The sequence below is a fragment of the Pezoporus wallicus genome, unplaced genomic scaffold (assembly GCF_028554395.1).
Source record: "Pezoporus wallicus isolate ANWC-B61680 ecotype Strahan unplaced genomic scaffold, APGP_CSIRO_Pwel_v1 contig_5767, whole genome shotgun sequence".
Lineage (NCBI taxonomy): Eukaryota > Metazoa > Chordata > Aves > Psittaciformes > Psittacidae > Pezoporus > Pezoporus wallicus.
The window spans coordinates 8,399,167-8,419,232 of record NW_026640599.1 but is presented as its reverse complement, the minus strand read 5'-3'; the positions used below and the strand labels follow the sequence as shown (position 1 = coordinate 8,419,232).

Here is a 20,066-nt window from a genome sequence, read left to right as displayed (position 1 = left end):
TACCTATACTTTTATACCAGGTTACAATTTCTCTATGTTCTTCCACTCTGCTACTGGTGTAGTTTTTTTCTATTCCAGTGGTCTTCACCTGTGTGAGGACTTGCCTCTGAAGAATAGTCCCTGGCCTCATCAGGTGCTTTTCTATCCAGAAAGGTTACTGATCTATGCCAACGGCTCTCTCATTTGTTCAGTTTTATTGCGGCACGAGCTTCCCATCTTCCTGCAATACCGAAAAGAACAGTCAGCTGCTCATGTGCGGCTTCGATTTTTATTTTTTTTCTCCCGGAACACCACCACCAAAACCCCACTCTTCATCTCGTCTTTCCTCCTTCCCTCCCGCCCTCTAGAGCCAAGCGTGTAAAGGGGCGGGGGGGGCCCTTCCCTCACGGCCAGGGTCGGAGCGCCGCGGTGAGGGGCACCTGCGGGAGCGGCCGTCGCATTTCCCACCTCCTCCGAAGGCAGAGCCCCGAGGCAAAACAGGGCACGGCCTGCAGCAGGTAGCGGCTCCCGGGTACGGGATCCTGAGGTACCCGCCTGTCCCGCTGCGCGGGAGCGGCCGCCCACTCCCAGAGACAGTGCCCAGAGCGTCCTCCTTCCTCCCCAGCACCGAAATAAGGCGAGCCCCTTCCCCTCCCGTGCCCCCCCGAGCTCCCGGTGCCTCCCCGTGCCCCCTGCCGACTCCTGGCCGCAGACGGAAGGAGCCGCCCTTTTCCCCCACCCGGGGCTCCGCGACACCCCTCTCCCCCGGCCCGGCCCACCCCAGCCCCCGCTGGGGACCGCTGCTTGCTTCCTTCCTCTCCGCCCTCCCTCCCCTGCCGCCGCTCCCGGCTGCCCGAGGCGGCGCAGCGGCTCTGGCGCAGTCTCGCGACACTTCCCACAGCGCCTGAGCCGAGTCGCCCCGCTCTGTTCGGCTCCGCTCGCTCCGCCGGCAGCAGCAGCCGCCTGCGGCGTGGAGGGATCCGGCTGCTCGCTTCTCGCACCCTCGCCGTGCGGAGTGCACGGCCGGTCCCGCGGCTCGGCAGCCTGCTCCTCTGGGCGCCCGAGCTCGGCCGCGCTCTCTCTCGGGCTGCCGTGCCGGGCGGCAGCAGGGACCCAGGTGGCTGGCAGGAGCCGAAAGCTGAGCCCTCTCTCTCGCTTCGTTTCCTTTTTTCGTTTTTTAATACACACGATACTTATGCCGGGAGAAGTCGAGGTGCTGCTGCTAACAGGACGCGGAATGCAGCCCGGCTGCAGCGAGTGCTGAGAGCGGCGGCCGCCGGAGGAGGGAGCGGCTCTGTCAGCAGCCTCTTCTTCCCGCGGCGGCTGCTCGGCTCGGGCTGTCTCTCACCCCCTTCGCCGTGGCAACCCGCCTCAAACTTTCAGCCTGTTTCCGCCGCCAGGCAAAGCCCAGCTCGACATAAATGGGTGAGTTCAAGCCGCCGGCTCCGAGTTGCCGGTACTGTGGAGGCTGCTCAGCGGGTGGGGTGCATACCGCTGCCGCGACGGGGGGGCGGTGGGGAGGGAGCTGCCCGCCGCCAGCCTTCGCTCCTCCGCCTCACGGCTTTTAACTTCTCCTCCCCTCCCCCGGCGGAGTCAGTAATTGTTTTCATGTGACAGGCAGCGAGGTCGGGGTTTGCGGCGGCGGGGTGAGGGCCGGGCGCCCCTCGAGGCTGCCGCTGTGGGCGATCCCGAGCGGGGCTGATGGGGTTGCGAGCCCCTCTTTCCATTGGGCACAGCCACCCCTGGCAGCGTGGGGTGTGGTGTGGTGGGGCCGGGCGGGCATAGAGAGGGGGGGCCTCCGCTCCGGGCGCGCAGGTTGTGCTCCGTCCGCTGAGGGGAGAGCTGAGAGAAAGCGCGGGGCGGCCTTTGGGACGTGCTGTACCGCCCCGCCAGAAGGGGGCGGTAGTTGCGGCCATTGCGCAGGGGTCGCTGGGGGCGTTGCGAGGGGGCGGTTGCGTTCGGCAGCGTCTGCCCGTGAGGTGGCTCCCGCGGACTTCGGGAAGAGGCAGCGCCCGCTCGCCCAACCCGGGGTGGGCTGCGCCCGCTACCTGTACGGGGCGGGGTCCTGGTCAGCGGGAGGGGTGAGGATGGGAATGAATTGTCCCATTATGTGGGGCGAGGCGGCGGCGGTGCCAGGCGCGGGCTGACTGAGCGATGCGCCCCGGGGCGTCGCTGGAGCGGCGCTGGCCCGCGGCTCCCTCTGCCCAGCACTGTGCCCGGCGGAAAATTATGTCTCGGAGGGAACAAAAGAACCCGCCTGCTGTCGGTAAGCAGCCCTGGGTGTACCCACTGGCCAGCGTGTGAAGGCAGTGGTGAACGGTGCTTCAAAACACCGCCGTTCAGATGTCCTCGGCTGCCCGCTATACTACTCACGGTAGCAGAAATACTGTTGGGCTGTGTGAGACCCTGAGAGCACCATCATTAAAACGAGTAAATGTAATGCCTTACTTGGCAGACATTTTACACATTTGTTGTAATACAGTGACATTGGGAATACAGTAGGGAAGAAATCGTCCCTTTGTTCTTTGAGAGGTTACTTTGCGAGATCCTATTAAAGCGATGTGCAGTTCCTGTACATGCATGTTACAAGATTAAGTACTAGCTTTCCAGTATTGACTTTCAGTTAGTTCTCCAATTCAGGCTGAAATGCATTCGTCCCTATGCAGGTCATTCAGCTGTATTGATCTGGGTGAACTCTGATATTGCTGACAGTAGCCCAGCAGCCCAGACCACCATACTTAATTGTAGAGAGCATTGTAGAAGACTCTGTAAGGGTTGATTTGCCTGTCTTGGTTAACACAGCTCTCCCAACTTCGGTCTTCTGTAGTAACAGATAAGATTTTAAACATAGCTGCTTTAATGAGAAGTAGGGTTTGTTAACTGCTGAGCTGAGCAAAATCTGTCTTCAGTAAGGCATGTCACTGGAATTATTTTTTTTTAATTATTAATATTGTTTTCTTATCCTCTCTTAGTCCATTTATTCTGTATCAACTTTGTATTGTGATACAATAAGACTTTTCTGATTTCTGATTAATCCGTACTCCAAATATTACCCTTTTTTAGCTTCATGGTACAAAAGATTAAGGAAAGCAAAAGACCAGTGAGGTAACTTACATTGATAGAGCTCTAGGAAGGTTTTTGAATACTGTAGCTTAGCAGTGAAGGCCATCTTTTTCTTTTACCCACCCTTCCCTCCCCTGGGCTGGCCATGACCGTACACATCTGTCTTTAAAACTCATTTGGATAATGACTTTACCAAATTGTTGTGATTCAGTCAGACTTCTTTTTGAAAAATGGGGGTGGAAGGAAGGTAGATATGGTTTAATTTTTGTTTATATGTTTACATGGTGATTCTTGTAATTTAAAAACAAATGGAGAAATTGTGTAAGGAAGTGAAGATAGGAGTAGTATGAAAGGCAGATCTTTATAGGAGATAACAAATCAAACCAGAGATTTATTAAAAAAAAACAAAAAAACACTGTTAGCATTTTTGAAAGAAAGATACTTCAGATGCAGAAGAGAATAAGTGAATTCTTTGTGTACACACTGTTAGGTTTTCTGATGTTTTATTTTTAAATTACTTGTATGCCTTCCATTTCAACCATTTATATTTTCTGTATGGAGCTGCATATTGGTATTAGTCCAACCCTGTGCATGTGTATTTTACACATCTGTGTATATTATAGTTCAGCTTTTCATTAAAGCTTTTTCATGGTACGTACTCAAAACCTTACAAGAAATACAGCTTTATCATGATGTAGTTTGTGAGTTATTGTATGACAGACATTATAGGTAGAGTACCTTAAAGTGAATTAATTTACACTTGGAATAGACTTGTGAAATAATGGTGGTAGTTCTCTAAACATAAAAGCGGGGCAAGGCAAATATCTTAAAGGTAATTGTGAATGTAGTGGAACAAGCTTGGTCCCCCTCCTTAAATGTCTGAGAAATGAAGAGGTGGTGTTTTGGGGGGACTTGTATGTATGTGTGGGTTGTTTGGTGTTGCTTTTAGGTTTGATTTGTTCTCTTTTTTTAAGACTACTTAGAATTGCACATGGTAGGACTCCTCAGTCTCAACTGCAAAAGCTTTTAAAGCCCACAAATCAGACTGTTCTCCTGAAGTTGGAGGTCCAGAAAGCAAAGTAAGAAGAAGGCATGGTGGCTGCTTGGGGAAGAACTGGTTTGCAATGTACTGCTTATCAAATTTGGAAAACAAAAAATTTGGACTGCAAGTCTAGAGAGTCTAGAGAGCAGTGTTTAACTGCCGTCATCACAAAACAACTGATGTGTAGCTACTTGTGTCAGTTGAGACACACCTTCCAACTTCTGCTGTAAATGAAGAGCCTTTTCCTGCAGTGCAGTCTTTGCTCACCTTCAGAGCACGGTTTAGTACATTAAAGGAGGTATGGATCTGTAGAATAATACCACTATGAAGCTAAGCAGTTGAAGCAGCCATCATAATGCTTGTAAATACTGGGTTATAAATAAGCCCTTGAATCATCAATATTTTTTTATCTTAGTATTTTTCAAGGTAATATTAAAGCTTTTCTGTTGGGAAAGGGGAAGAGAGGACACATTGCTTTTGTTTACATGAAATCACATTGATCACCTCTGTTGTTGCCATAGTTAGGAGTTTGGCTCCAGCTAGTCTTGTGCCCTTTCAACCAGTCAGATTACTGATACTGCAGACAGCTATTGTCTGCACAGTTTTACTTTAGTGATTGAGAAACATGCTTTGCTGTGAAATACCACAGCTAGTTTGTACACACCAGAGCAATTTTATGCCAAGAAGTAATGCAATCAAAAGAATCTGTGTGAGAGGCTGGTATGTTCTGTTCCAGTTGATATCCCTTTTCCCGTTTTCCCCCTTTGTTAGTTATTTTTTCCTTTCCATATTCTCCTCTGCCCCCTGCCCTCAGCTTCTCTTCTGCTTCCCCCATAAACCCTACCTTTTTATCTTTCCGCCTCTACTTCTCTTTACATGCTTCAGACATGTCAGTTCCTCTTTCTCCCTCTCTCTTACCGAAACCTCAACAGAGGGAGCACTCTGAGCACATTTCCTGCGTGTGGGTCCACACTGACCTCCAGCAAGCAGGAGCTGTGCTTGCATCAAAACTTCCACTTGGCCCTGAGGTGTGACTTGGAGAGCACTCACTGCAACAGGAGCCCTGGGGAGTTTATCTGGTAGACTCTAGTAACATTACACTCCTGTATAAAATGAAGCATTTTTGAGGCCTAAGCTTAGCAGAAGTTTTATAAATCACAGGTGGTAGGTGTGTTTGTGGTTCTTGACTACTCTGACAAATTTGAAGCTCTGCCCAAAATGGTGGAGAGTTTGGATCCTTTCAGAAAAATAGCTGTGAGATGTTTTTAAATAGGAATAGCATGTGTCATTCTAGTCATTGTTGAAAACAGTTGAACAGTTTCAGCTGAATAAGGAAAAATCATAAGAAAAATTATTAGCATGACTTTTTTTTTTCATTTTTATCTTTTTCTAAATAAGGTTTTAAGCAGCTGTAAAGTGGCTTTATAGAGGAAATGTTGCATAAAAATCCTCCCCAACCTGTATAAAGTCTGTTCTCCTCCTCGTATGGGATCTTATTAATTTTAATTCTTTTGTTATCATTGGTAGGTTTGTTTCTCACAACAAGGCGGTTGCATTGGAGCTGTTCAAGATCACATTTCCAGTTGTTTGGTGACAGTATTATATAGCCTGTGAATGTCTTCATGATCCGAGTTCAAGTGGAGTTTTCATAAACCGTAATAAAATATTTTCAGTAACCTATATAAAATACCATACCAAAAAATCTGGCATGAAGCTATTTTTCCCTAGCAATCAAAAAATAATGACATTTATGTTGTAAAAGGTTGTCAGATCTGCCTTCTGAACAGAACAAGATAGGGGTTTGAAATAAAAAATAAAAAATATGAAATATATACATGTGTGTATATGTAAAAATTTTTGAAAATAATTTCTGATTTTGCAGTCTGTTTTGTATGTTGGTATCTCTTCTGTTTGCTCCTTTCTCAGTGTCTACATTACAGTTGGGTTTTTTTAATAGTAGTTGTTGCTTGTGGATCAGAAAGTGTGATAAGGAAGAGATACTTAAAATAGAAGGTTTCTTAAAGCCACAGAATTTTTGCTCCTCTTTGTGCTGATCAAGGATTCATCTGTAGAAAATTATGGTAGAGCTGCTAGAAAAGTTGTGGGGTTTTTTTTTGTTTGTTTTGGTTTTGGTGTTTTTAGCCTACTTAGTCTTAAAGAATTATATTTAATAATTAAAACACTTTCTTACGAAGCAGTTTTATTGTGATATTAATGCAGAGTGCATACATCTTTCTGTGTAAACTGCTACTAATGCAATTGATACAATTAGTCTGTAATGTGATTCAGATTTGCTTCTTTGGTAGTTGTTATTCACTGGATGTTAGAGATTTCTTTCTTTTTTGAGAATATTGCTGGTAATCATTCTACTAGCAGTGTATAAGAATTCATATTGCAGATCAGTATTGACCTTGTAGATAATGTGTTGATTCTTTCTCCACCTGAAGGGGAAGAGATGCAAGTGTTAGGAGGAGAAAAAGGAGACCTTGGTAATGTGAAATGAGTAACTGAAATTTCAGGTCTGAAATGTTAAGAGGTCACTGAAGTGCCGAAGGGCAGGTTAGTCCTGATGGGATCAAAGGAGAGAAAACAGCCACAGAGATGGTAACTGTTGTTTTGCTCTGATACTGCTGCTCCAGAGCAAGCTTGTAAAAAATGATGATGGATTTTGTATGGGTCCTGTCTGTGGCTGGTTTGTTGTGTTTTTTTTTTTGTTTTGTTTTGTTTTTTTTTTAAATCACAGAATACTAAATCCTGGACCCAGGGAGTGGATGTTTTCCCTAGATGTAAAAGCAGGAACTAGCTTAAGGGCATATCGGCGTTCTGTACACTGCGGAATGATGAAAAAATATATTAGGGGAGGGGATCTAGAGGGGAGGTGAGTATCAAGATTCAGTAATTCAGCTAATGTAAAAGTAATTGCTGACAGTCTGCTTCACACAGAGAGGAAACAATAAAAGCTTTGAGTCCTTGTATTTTAGAGAATATGCAATGCTGTAGCTCAGTAGTCATGGATTGTATTAGCAAATGGAGTTGACTTCTCCCCTGCCCTCCTGCTTTTTATTAGTGATAATTGAGAAGCATCAGTAGAAAACAGCTCTTGAGAATGCAGTGGTAATGTCCACTTAAAAGCTGTGTGGCAAGATGACTGTTGTGTCTCAGCTGTGCTTTGTTCCTAACATAACTATGCCTTAGAGAAAGGAGCATCCTGAATCATGAGTGGTGGAAGGGGAAAGGATGTCTTTGTTCTCATTCCACTGGGGGTGTTGTTGAGAATTTGTGTTTCTGGTTTAGGATGAAGAGATCAGAAATTACGTCTGTGCTGAAACAATTCTCTTTAACAGCAATGATAATGTAGTAAAGAAACCTGAGCACCTGTATGAGGAAAAAAATCTCCCCAAATTCTAATTAATCCGTAGTGTCAGTATAAAAAGGTGCCTTTTGAACTCTACCTTTGAATTTTATTAGAAGTATTGTATGGACGGAAAATGTTTCTTTTTATTTCCTTCTCACTCTTTCCTACTGTGCAGCTAAATCACTTCTGACAATTGAAACCAACTTGCACCAAACCCAGTGTAAGTCTATTCATTTATCTGAAGAACAAAGTCAGCACTGGTGCACAACTCCTCAGGGAACTAATGCTTTTTCAAAAATGTCAGTGTAGATTTGTTGCATGTGTTGCAAGTCAAGGCCCAACTTGATCCCACAGCATGGGAGTTGGACTAGATGATCTTAAAAGGTCCCTTGCAACCCAAACCATTCAAAATGATCTATGAATATTTAATTAGCTTTCAATGGTCACACTGCTCATAGTTAAAATTTAAGAGTTTTGTGTTGCACAAGTAGTTTGTAATAAGTGAATTTGTGACCTGCCTTAAAACCCTTGCAACTAACCAAGAAACCAACCAAACCCATCACCCCAACACAGCCAAAACCCCAGCAGTTAAAAGGTAACAGAACTATTAGAGTATATGTGTACATGTGCAGAACTTCTCATTTTTGAGCCAAATGTAAAACCATTCTTTGAAAATTCTCATGTTGGCTAGTTTGGTTCAGGTGTCCTGTCTCTGCTCCCTCCTGGCTTCTTGTGCCCCTCCTCATTGGAGGAAAAGCTCTGATCAGGGTAAGTACTACTTAGCAACAACTAAAACATTGGTGTGTTACCAGCCTTGTTCTCAGGCTAAAGCCAAAACACAGCTCTGTATGAGCTTCTAGGAAGAAAATTAACTCTGTTCCAGATGAAACCAGGACAGGTTTAAAGCGAGTATGTCCTCTGTCTGTGGTTACTGATTCATCCTTACCACTGGCAAGAAACATTTTGAGTAGTCTGGTAACTTGACAGAGTGGACTTTTTTTTTTTCTCCCCCCTGTGATAGCCTTATGCAGCATTGAAAATTTTATATCCATGTAGCAGATATAAAACTGGCAAGCAGCAAAGCAGCAAGACCTCAGCTTAATTTTTCAGTGTTTTTCTCATTCCTGCTGTTCTTTCTGTGAGGTCTTACTGAGCTCTTACTGGGCTGTTAATGCTTTTCTGTTTATTTCCCACTGTAAAAGGGCACACCAGAAACTGCAGTGTGTCCAGAAAAAGATACGTTTATTCTGGGGTTTCATTATGACAAGGTTTAAAAAACTTTTTTGCTGGTAAATTCAGAATGTATGTAAAAGTGTTTTAGCTTTGGCCTTCTGTTTCCAAATGTAAGGATTAATGACCTGCTTTGGAAGAGTGGTGGTGCTTATTTATAAACAACATTTGAATGTTTTCATGGATGAGATTGATTTTCTAGATATTTTTCTTTTTTATCAGCCATTTCCTATGAATGTGTCCTTATTGTCATCAAGAGCTTTATGGAAAAATACCGTATCAAGACCTTTCCCTCTGGGCAAGACTATCTTAATTTCCTATGAAGTAGTCTGAGTACTGTATTTCAGTGAGACTGCGGAACTGCTTCTTTGAATAGAAATATCCAGCTTCTAGAATCATAGAATCAGAATGGTTTGGCTTGGAAGGGACCTTAAAGATTGTCTGGTTCCAGCCCCCATCAAGCACTTAGAGGGATGGGGCATTCACAACTTCTGGGGCAACCTGTTCCAGTGTCTAACCACCCTCATAGTGAGTTTCTGCTTAAATTCTTAGATTTAAAAAATAAACACACAGACCAGATACATCCCCTCTAACAACTCCTACCAAGAAAACCCAAACCCCAGAAGAACCTAGCTTTGTTCCCATCATCTTTTAAATGACTGGGCAAAGGGAAGGAAAGGAGAAACAGATGCAGAGAGGAGAGTCCTCTAGTCAAGGTTTAGCCTGAGAAGCCTTGCTTCCAGTGCATGACCAAGCAGCTTGTGACAATGGATATTTCTGAACATCTGGGAGCGTACACCGTTATTTCCAGGCAGGGTATGGTCCAGCTCACTGGGAAAAGAAAATCGCATCATGTAAAGGCTGGCCTGGTAGCAAGAAATGGGTGGAACTTCACTTGCTGATATAATGGAAATTTAAATTCCAGTTCCAGAAGTGTATGAAAGATGTTTTCAGATTTATTGGCCCTCATGATATTGAAGATTTTTTCCTTAATGGCATGTGCCATGCTTTATTCTTCAATTTCAGTTTTTGTTCTAGGAAGCCTCAGCCTGCCAACAGTTGTTGAAAGCACTGGCTTGGTGGCTTACAAACTTTGCTTTTTTTATATCTGTATCTTTGGATTGCTTGCGGGAAAGAAAAGGTTAATTGCTATGCAATCTTCAAGTCTAGAGTGGGTTCAGACTTAAATAGTTTGATACTAAGTCAATGGTGTAAACTTCCTCCAACTAGTAGATTTGAATGCTTTTGATACAGTTCTCTGCTCTTTTTGTGTTTGTGCTTCATGAAATTGAACAGGTAACATTTAAGTTTGATCTCAAGATTCTGAGCCATTTGCAGCATTGAGCTGATCATGTAACTAGTTCAGTCATTAATCTCAGTCTGATACCACTGGATGTTTTTTTCTTCATTTAATTGTTATATTCTGTATTCTCAATGTTGGCAATGTGTTCTTTGTAGCTATTTTTGTTAGTAACTTTAACAACATAGTTGAATTTTCTGGTGACTTATACAGCTTATATATAAGCTTAGCTTATACATTTGACCAGCTGCTCAACTGCTTCTTTCTTTTTGTAGCCGTTTATGAGTTTATTGAACATTGCCAAGTTTAGCTATCTGCATAAAACTGCTCCAGTTTTATAGAGGTGGCATGTATTTAATAGAGGGATTTCTGAGAGTAGTTAATCCAGTTTAGTTAACTGCCATTTTATTGATGGAAGGTCTCAATACAGCAGAAAAAAAGTACCTTCGATAACTTTATACTTACTTGCCTGAGTGCTGCTGTAGACTTAAATTGGGTTTTCTGTGTTATGAAAAGAAACGCACCTTGGAACAGACAACTAATTTGTACAAGTAACGTTCTCTCTTTCTGTTGCAAGAGAGTCTTTCAACTGGGAGAGAAATCTTACTGCTACCGTTGCTGTCATCTTTTGTTATAAGTGTTTTTAATGTTCTTCTGCCTGGACAGCTGCTGGTTCCTCTGTCCTATAATCTCTTCTAAAATGGGAAAGATCTTTATTTTCTTTGAAACTTTATATTAAACTCTCCAGTATCTGCTGGTCATTTCGTTCATCAAATACCTTTATTTAACTGCATTTAAAACTAGTTGAAATACGCTTGTCAGTTTGACCACTGAGGTGAGCTTGAATGGTCTTTGTTCTGTCACCTCATACTGCCTTTCAGAATTACTTGCTTTGATTTGCATGCTACTTATTTTAAAGACTACACTTTTTTGTGTGTGTGAAGCACCTATAAATAGTGCTTTTGATTATCTGCCATTTCAGTTATCTGACTGTGGTTCATGGAAGATTGAGATAAGGTGCCATCTGTTTCATGATGAACTATGACCTGACAATTTGAAGTTGTCTGCACTGGTTCCAGAGTCAATATATTTATATATATTCCTCCGCAATATATTTGATAGTTTGTTCACAGTTGAGCAGAGAACAGTCTTGTTTGTTCCAGTGGTTCTCATTCCTTCACCTCATTCTGTCAGAAAGGAGTTGCTTCTCTTCCTATCAGTTATAGATTTGCATGTATTCAGCTTTTCTTATCTTTCACCTGTCTTTCAAGTGCACTATTTCTCTTTTTAGGAAACTTTCCTGTATGCTTCACTTACATAGTCTCAAAATTCCCTATGATGCAAAGATACGCAGAATTCTGAAGGTAGTCTGGTGTGGAACACAGAAAAATTGTGAGTGGTCCTTTATTAATTTTGTTTCAGAATTAGGGAAATACGAAACTTTCAGCTGTTTTCCTGTAAATACCATGTCAGAAAGGAGAGGCACTGGCTGTCTTTTAGGAATTGTTGCTTTAGTCTGCTGAGTTTTTTTTTTTTCAGATTCGGAATTAGTACCCTGGAAGGTAAATGCTGAGGGTGTGCATTGCACACTGTGTTTTGCCAGCCACCTTTTTGGTATTTTCTGGTGGAAGAGTGGTGCCTTTGGTGGGTAGAGAACAGGTTGTGGAAGTCAGTAAAGCTAAATACTGAAGTTCCAATGTTTTTTCTTTAATTTGGAGAACTTAAAGGCAGGATGTTGCTATTTTAGGTAGAATTTCAGTTTCTGTCTGTTCAAGTCTGTCAGTGTCTTTCTCAAGAACCAAAATCAAGGAGCTAATGTAAGTGCAATCATACAAAGCAGAGATCTTAAATGCGAGAAATGTTCTTTGCCTCTCTAGACTCTCTGAAAGGTAGGATTAGTTTTGGCTTTGAGCTTGTATCAGTGGAAACTGGGGAAGGTCATGAGAAGATTTTTCAAATATATGGAAACCAGGAACCTTTTTCTTACATGAGGGAGAGCTAGAGCTTTCTGCTTACCCTTGGAAGAAGTGGTCGATGTAGATAACATTCAGTGACAGCATTAACTCTTTCCTCTCTGGTTCTCTTGGTTGTACAGTTTTAACCTGCACACTGCCTCCTGGATGCCAAAGACAGACCATACTACTTTCAGGTAGAACCTGTCATCTTGTCGCTTCTTTGTCCACACACTTTGTTCTGTTCTAGACTGCCCCAGTGTTGGTAGCTGGGGAGGGATGGGAAGAGGAGGTTGTCAGAGGAATAATTACTTATAAAACAATAGGGTTCATTGCCTTCATTTATGTTTACTTGGGTTCTACATAGTTCCACCCTTCTGCTTCCTCTCCTTTCTCCCCATATCCTCAATACAGCAATGGGCTCTTCTGTCTAAATGCTGATTGGTTTTTGTGCTTTCATTCTATATGCAACCCTGTTGAACATTCACATTCGACCACCCCACAGTGGCTCAAATTCCCTATTGGAGCAATGCTGTCATCAGGTCACAAGCTGTTCTTGCTCAGAGTAAGTCAGTGACAAGCTTTCAGATGCACTTGTTTGGTTTGCTTAAGTTTTTGCTTTCAGGATTGTTCTAAGGAGGAGCTCTGTGTAGTGTCTTCTTTTTGAAGGCTTATTGCAGTTGTAAGCTTTAAAGAAGATTTCTTAGAAGTGAGAGTGAGTGTTTCTTGGGTGGAAGAGACTTTGAGTTCTTTAACCTGCTGATACCTGTTAGAGGAGCTGTATCTTCTGCTTCAGCATAAGCTCTGCTTTCTGAAAGGTGTTTGAAAGGTGTTGCCTTGTTCAAAATCCAGAGAATTTCTCTGAGAAAATGAAAATAAACAAAGGTTAATGGAATTTCCTTCTTACCCATACCTAACTGACATATAGGAGTTTTGAAAAGCACCTTTAAAGCGGGACAGAGAAGCTAATGGCCGCGATGTGAACGTTTTTGTTCATAAGAGCAAAAGAAAGTATTCTAGTTTGTTAGTTCTATTTATTGCAATATCTGGAAGAAATTACCTTTAGAAACTAATTTGAGGTGAGAAAATGGAGGCATTAAAGACACCGTGTACGACCTATTTCACTAGAATTGCATCCTGAAATTGAAATTTGAAGGCTTTTTAATGCACAGAGTCAACACGTTATCTGATATCAAGTTAAGTTTATTTGCTCAAATATCGTCTGGAACTTGTGAATCTTTATATGCAGTAATTTCTGGATTTTTTAGCATTATTGCTCTTAGTGCAGTTTGAAGGAGAATAAAAAAAACTGATGTAAAAAGACAAGTTGCTAAGGATTGTGAGAAGCAGTCTTATGAGACTTCATTATTAATCAGGAAAAAACATGATAGTGGTGGGTGGTAAAGGTGTTACTTTAATCAAATGTGCCTTTCCTCCAAATAATCCTTCACAGTTGCTTGCATAATTGAGCAAGTTAGGTTGGTGGGTTTTTTTATGCCTTAAGCGTTTTTTTGGCTGCATTTCAATATGTTCTAAAGGTTAGTGAAGGTGGTTTAATGCTGGCATGTAAATTTTGTATTGGACCATAGTGGTGAAATGCAAATTACCTATGGTCTGAGCTCTTTTACTTAGAGTCATGAGCCTCACCGCACACATAGCTTTTATAGCTCCTGTAATGCCTGACAATCTGTTGTATGTGGAAGCATGATAGTTAATGTCCTTTCATTTGGCTTATAAATTATGAAACTGTTGAGTTCCATACTGGGCCTGACTTTCCCCTGAATGTGAAGTTTTGTAGGTTGAAATGCTTGCATTTATGTGAAACAAAAAGCGGTAGAAGAGGAAAAAAAAAAAAGCAAAGCTGATTATCTCTTTTACATCAAGTCTAGGTTCTCACTGGTGAACAACACATCTCTTCTGGAGAATTTATAGTGCGTCAGTTATAACATGGCGCTGGTTTATAGTCTTAATATTTGACAGGTCCAATCAGAAGACCTGCTGCTGGGGTAAATATCTTGTAACTGCTGTCTTAAAAATAATAGAATTCCATGAAACTGAGAGAAAATGATTTATCTTTGAAATTATTATAGGATACCACATTTGTCTGTAGCTGGCATTATACAGTGAATGGCCAATCCACAACTACAATAATCCATAATTACGCAATCCAAGGATTTTGGCTGTATCAATCTATTTCTGCCAGCAGTCTCTTCTTGCAGAAATTGCCACTTCCAACAGCAGGAATAACACAACAGGATGTAGCTGTGCACCACTTTTCAGTCTAGTTACTAAATGTAAATCCATTTTTATCAGTACTTCAGGCAAATGTGGCTAAGATGCAGAGGAGTGTGTTGTATCCTCCCCATCCTCCTCCTGTGCAAAAGGGCTGCTACTTTTGGCAAAGACGGTTGGTGATAGTAACAGCTTTGGCATCTACAGTAGAATCCTCCGAGCTCATCTGAGATCCTGTTCATAATTACACTCCTGCTTCTAGTCTGATTTTAATGAGACTAGGTGAATATTACTGTTCTAGAAGCTCTGAAGTTTTAGCAATTTAACACTGTGCAGGGCACCATATGGAGAAGGTGAACAAATTGTTGACCACAACCTCTTCTCATATTCCTGGGAGTTAGATGATGCTACATCATATCACTGAAAAGGTAATCGTTCCCAGGGTTTCTGTGGTTTGTTTTTGGTTTTGTTTTTTTAATTTGACCCTCCACCTATCAGCATCTACAGATGTTATCAAGACAATTTTTAGAATCATGTGCTGAACTACTGCTTCTGAGTAATCTTAACCAGAAGTTACTTTCATGGCATCAGTTCTCCTAGTCTGCTAGTTTAGCCAGATTATAATTTTATACATAGTTCTAGCTATATTTAGCTGTGAATAATATTTCCTTTTTTTTTTGCTCTGAAGAAGTAACTAATATCCTTCCTAGCTTCTTAATTATCTGAGAATGTGATTTAGAAACCACAAGAGTAGCATTGCTAACAAGTTTTTATGAATATATAGTTTGTCAAATGGGGATTATTTGTCTTTGCTTAGTTTAAGTTGCAGTCTTCTTTATTTATCCAAGCAATGGGTGTAATCCTTTGTACTTTTCAGAACTTTGATTATTTTTATGGATATTGGAGGCCATTTCTTCTGGATGGCTTCTTATGTGCATTAGTGTCTGAGGGGAAGAACAATGCTAAAACGTGAACCAACTCTCAGGACAGTTTTGCCTCTAAGAGGCACTGTATTACTTCAGTTACAAGTTAAACAAGTTAGCACAATGCACATAGTTTATGAATCTGATGGCAATGTGAATGAAAAGTAAGTTTGTGAATGCTGAATACTGGGAGCATCTGCTGTAGTGGAGAGGTACTCTAGTTTATAGAGCAAGTGAGTTACAGTAAAATTAATCTTGGTGGCAACAATCGAATTCTAGCAGTTTTTTTCTGATGCAGGAGAGCTTTGCCCTGCACACAAAAAAAAAAAAGGGATTAATTTGCAGAATACAAGTGCTTCCCAAATTGGCAGCCAGATGAATGCTAAAGATTATTAATACAATCTTGCTCTTTCAGAAGGGTTAAGGAAACTTAGCCCAATGAAACCTAACATGTATTGTTAGGACCAGAGTGCTATACGAGGGAGCCTTTGAGTATACAAATGTAACTGCTGCCATTTAGAACTACCACAACAATCTTATTGTTTCCTTGTTTGCTCCATAGTTGCATGTGCATGAACGTCTCTGATGATCAAATGTGCCTTGGCATGTTGTTTAAAAAGTTTGTATTGAACATATGAGTGTGATATAATAAATTCAGTGAGAGGCAATTACTGTGGTAGGCCTAAGAAAAGCTTAACAAATTCATAATGTTTATTAGAAGTACCTGCCTGAAGTTGTTTACCACTGAATTAGTGAGATGCGTATTTTATATGCAAATGCTCCATGTATATACAGAAATACAAATGCACTGACTTACTGTTGTTCTTTACCTAATTGGAAATGCAAGATTTTTGCAATGAATTGTGGTCGTACCAAATGCCTTAGCTGGAATCACAGTATCACAGTATGCTAGAGATTGGAAGGGACCTCAAAAGATCATCTTGTCCAATCCCCCTGCTGGAGCAGGAACACCTAGATAAGGTTACACAGGAATGTGTCTAGGCGGGCTTTGAATGTCTCCAGAGAAGGAGACTCCACAACCTCCCTGGGCAGCCTGTTCCAGTGTTCCGTCACCCTCACTGAGAAGAAGTTTCTTTTCAAGTTTAAGTGGAACCTCTTGTGTTCCAGTTTGTACCCATTACCCCTTGTCCTATCATTGTTTGCCACTGAGTAGAGCCTGGCTCCATCCTCGTGACACTCCCCCTTTATATATTTATATACACCCCTCAGTCTCCTCCAAACTATAGAGACCCAGCTCCCTCAGTCTTTCCTCATAAGGGAGATGCTCCACTCCCTTAATCATCTTCGTTGCCCTGCGCTGGACTCTCTCCAGCAGGTCCCTGTCCTTCTTGAACTGAGGGGCCCAGAACTGGACACAATATTCCAGATGCGGTCTCACCAGGGCAGAGTAGAGGGGAAGGAGAACCTCTCTCGACCTACTAACCACCCCCCTTCTAATACACCCCAGGATGCCATTGGCCTTCTTGGCCACAAGGGCACAGTGTTGGCTCATGGTCATCCTGTCGTCCACTAGGACCCCCAGGTCCCTCTCCCCTACACTGCTCCCCTTCACCAACAGGTCTTTCCCCAACCTATACTGGAACCTGGGGTTGTTCCTGCCCAGATGCAGGACTCTACACTTTCCCTTGTTATATTTCATCAAGTTATTCCCTGCCCAACTCTCCAGCCTGTCCAGGTCTCGCTGGATGGCAGCACAGCCTTCTGGCGTGTCAGCCACTCCTCCCAGCTTAGTGTCATCAGCAAACTTGCTGATAGTACACTCAATTCCCTCATCTAAATCGTTGATGAATATATTAAATAATACTGGTCCCAGTACTGACCCCTGAGGCACTCCACTAGTTACAGGCCTCCAACTAGACTCCACCCCATAGACTACAACTCTCTGGCTTCTCTCCTTCAGCGAGTTCACAGTCCACATCACTACCTGATCATCCAGTCCACACTTCCTTAATTTAGCTGTGAGGATGCTGTGGGAGACTGCGTCAAATGCTTTGCTGAAGTCAAGGTAGACCACATCCACCGCTCTGCCATCATCCATTCACTGTGTTATTTCCTCATAAAAGGCTATGAGATTGGTCAAGCATGACTTGCCCTTGGTGAAGCCATGTTGACTTCCCCTTGGTGAAGCCATGTTGACTGCCCCTCGTAACGCTCTTATCGTTGATATGCCTTAAGATGGCACCAAGGTTAAGGTGTTCCATCACTTTCCCAAGGATGGAGGTGAGGCTGACTGTCCTGCCGTGTGATTTCCACTAGGATAACATGGTGCTTGTGTTTTTTAAAAGCTGGAACCAAGCATACCTCTTAAAAAAAACAGAAAACTTGCTCTCCTCTCTTCCTGGAGGACAACTCGGGCTTTATGTCAGCTGAAGTGGCTTCAGCTCTGCTGCCACCCAGAGAAGAGTCACATCAGGCCAGCCCTAGGCCAAGTGTGCAGTGCACTCTCTTCTCTAAATTAGGTTTGGGTTGGGCTCTTCTGTACAGTTTCTCTGTTTCTGAGCACATGTGTGTGTATATGTGTGAATTGCACACAGCGGGTCTTCCTCTCAGCTGCTTCCCATCTGTCCTAAGTGCTCCATGGCTGCCTACTGGGTTTCCAGTGAGTGTACGGACTGAGTAAAGAGAATCTACAGCCTGTGTGATGGGTTTGAGATTATAACATCAAAAGGTACATGTGCAGTATGACTCAGGTGGTCACTTCTGTGACTGCTCTGCTCTTTGATGGCGTGATTCACTGAAGGTATTATTTTAGGACTATGACATTTAGCTCCCCCCCCCCCCCCTTGTTTTAGAAAGGGGAATAGCAAAAATATACTGTAAAATGAAAGCTGTTGTCTTAGCAGAGGAGTTGATGTTTATTATGTAGCATGGATTTAATCTCTTGAAGACTTCATAGTATGAGTTTTCCTTCTGATACTGTTTTTAACTACCTCCCAAGCTTTTCTTTTTCATGAAGCTGTATCCTTGCAAATACTTCTAGCAGAGAGTATTGTTCCCAGTAGTAAGTGTTGCAAAATTAAGAATGATAAAAAATTAACAGAATTTTTAATTATTTTTCAATAAAATTATGGTTCTTCAGCAATTGCTTGCTGCCACATGGATAGAAAATGTTATTTTTTTCTGCCACAAATGTGCTACAAAACTAGGAGCTCAAGCTTTCTTAAAAATCTCAGTTGCAATCTACATTTAAACTATAAAGTTAATGGTATATTATTATTATTGCTTAATTCTTTTTTTCTTGTGGGCATTTCAGAAGTAGCACATGGCAACGTACATTTCAGTTTTGCACATTTTTGAGTGATGCCTCAGAGGGCTTTTCAGTGGCTCTTTCATATAGAATTATAAAGTGTAATGATGTTGAGAGAGTTGAATCTTTACAACCTACAGATTATTTTGTTCTCTGGTAGAAGAGACTTACCAGACCTTATACGAATCTATCTTCCTTCTCTTCTCTCAAACTTATTTGTACCACAGCATCCCACATGTGGTTGGCCTGCTAGCTGCTTAGTGTTCCTAGAGTCCAGAAAACAGTGGCCTTGTAGGTCATATTTGGTCTTCAGACCTTCTGTCCCTCCAGGTCTAGGTTGGAGACACTATTGAATGCAACTTAGTTTGGGTTTTGGTTTTGTTTTGTTTTTTTGTTTTCTTGTTTTGGGTTGTTTTGTGTTGTTTTTTTTTTCCATTTGCGATCAGAATGTAAGTCATGCTTTGCCATTTAGCATTTAGTCTATTAAAAAGTATTGATATTCTCCCCCCCCCCCCCCCCGTGGCTCGTAATGTTTTACTAAAAGTTTTATTGCAATCTCTCGTGCGGCAAAAATATTGATTTATTTTTTAAACTATACCTACAAGCACTAAAAGCATAGTATGTTCACCAGTTTGTACCTCGTTCTCTCAAACAGAACAGCATATCTGAAATAGGACATTGTCTAGCAAGTTTTGAGGCAGATGGAATTCAATGGCCGAATTGTTAACCTGTTACAAAATGTTATCTTTATGTAAAAGAGAAAAGTTCTGTTGCACTGTGTTCTGAGGAAATGTAATTTGAACTTTAAATTAAAGCTTTAGTGTAGAATATTTGAAGGCAGTTTGTCTAGTTTCAGTTCTGTTTTTTTGGGCAAGCCAGTGCAGTGCATGTCTTTATCATTCAGATAAAGCTGAGTGACTAAAAAAAATGCAAACTTAAAACTTCCACTAGAGAAGCTTTTAACTCTTTGACTGATATGTCTAACTATACATTAGCTTTAACATCTGCGTTTGGCTGGGAAATCATACCGCTGTGGAAGGTGGTGTTGTCATATGGATGCTGTTACTTGGGCGGAATAGTGCTGAAGACATTAATAACGTTTCCATTGTGCCTACACACTTTGGATGCCACTGAAAGCTGATACCATACTACAGGTTTTGTTACACCTCTAGCAAATATGTTTCTTTTCTTGATTAATTTCTTGCTTGAAAAGACACTTTTCAATAACTGAAAACAGCAGAAACTGAGACGCTTCCACCTTGAAATACTGGTGGCATTGTTAAAAAGTGCTTATTTTGATTAGGTCAGCTTTAAGAGATTAGATTTTACTTGTCGTTTAATATGAGGCAAGGAAACAAACTTATCAATAGGAAAAATGTTTGTAATTGTCAACAAAATAATTTCATGTGTATATGTAAGACTAACTTGGGGAATAAAAGGGGGGAATAGTTAAGCTTTTAAAAGTTTTGAATAAAACTTCTCCCCCCCCCCAGATATGCTTCTTTTAAATATAGCTGAGAGGTTACATTTTGATTCCTGGTTCATATCATTAACATTTCAAATTTTGTATTTTAAACCCAAACCACTAAGCATTAAATTAAAAATATCTTTGTCCCTGCCATTGCAGTAAAGAGTTGTACTGTGCCAGTCTCTGACAGTGGTGGGCATAACTAGCTTTGATTCAGTTTCATGAGTTTTTATGTTACAATTTAGATTGATGGT

The 20,066-nt window shown here is 41.9% G+C and overlaps 1 protein-coding gene across 7 annotated transcripts in view; it reads left to right on the top strand.

Annotated features, from left to right (window-relative positions):
- Nucleotides 1-302: 302 nt before the first annotated feature.
- SH3KBP1 (SH3 domain containing kinase binding protein 1) overlaps nucleotides 303-20,066 on the top strand; it is a 231,365-nt gene continuing 211,601 nt past the window's right edge. The window contains exon 1 of one of the 7 annotated variants that reach the window (XM_057419651.1): nucleotides 303-471. Coding sequence is in view for 3 of the 7 variants with exons in the window: in XM_057419646.1 (XP_057275629.1) it covers nucleotides 2,134-2,245 (112 nt within the window). In the remaining 4 variants the exon portion in view is untranslated. Of the gene's footprint in view, nucleotides 472-981; nucleotides 1,405-2,102; nucleotides 2,246-20,066 lie in introns of those variants that run through there. The other 6 variants (XM_057419655.1, XM_057419649.1, XM_057419648.1 and 3 more) reach the window with 6 other exon arrangements.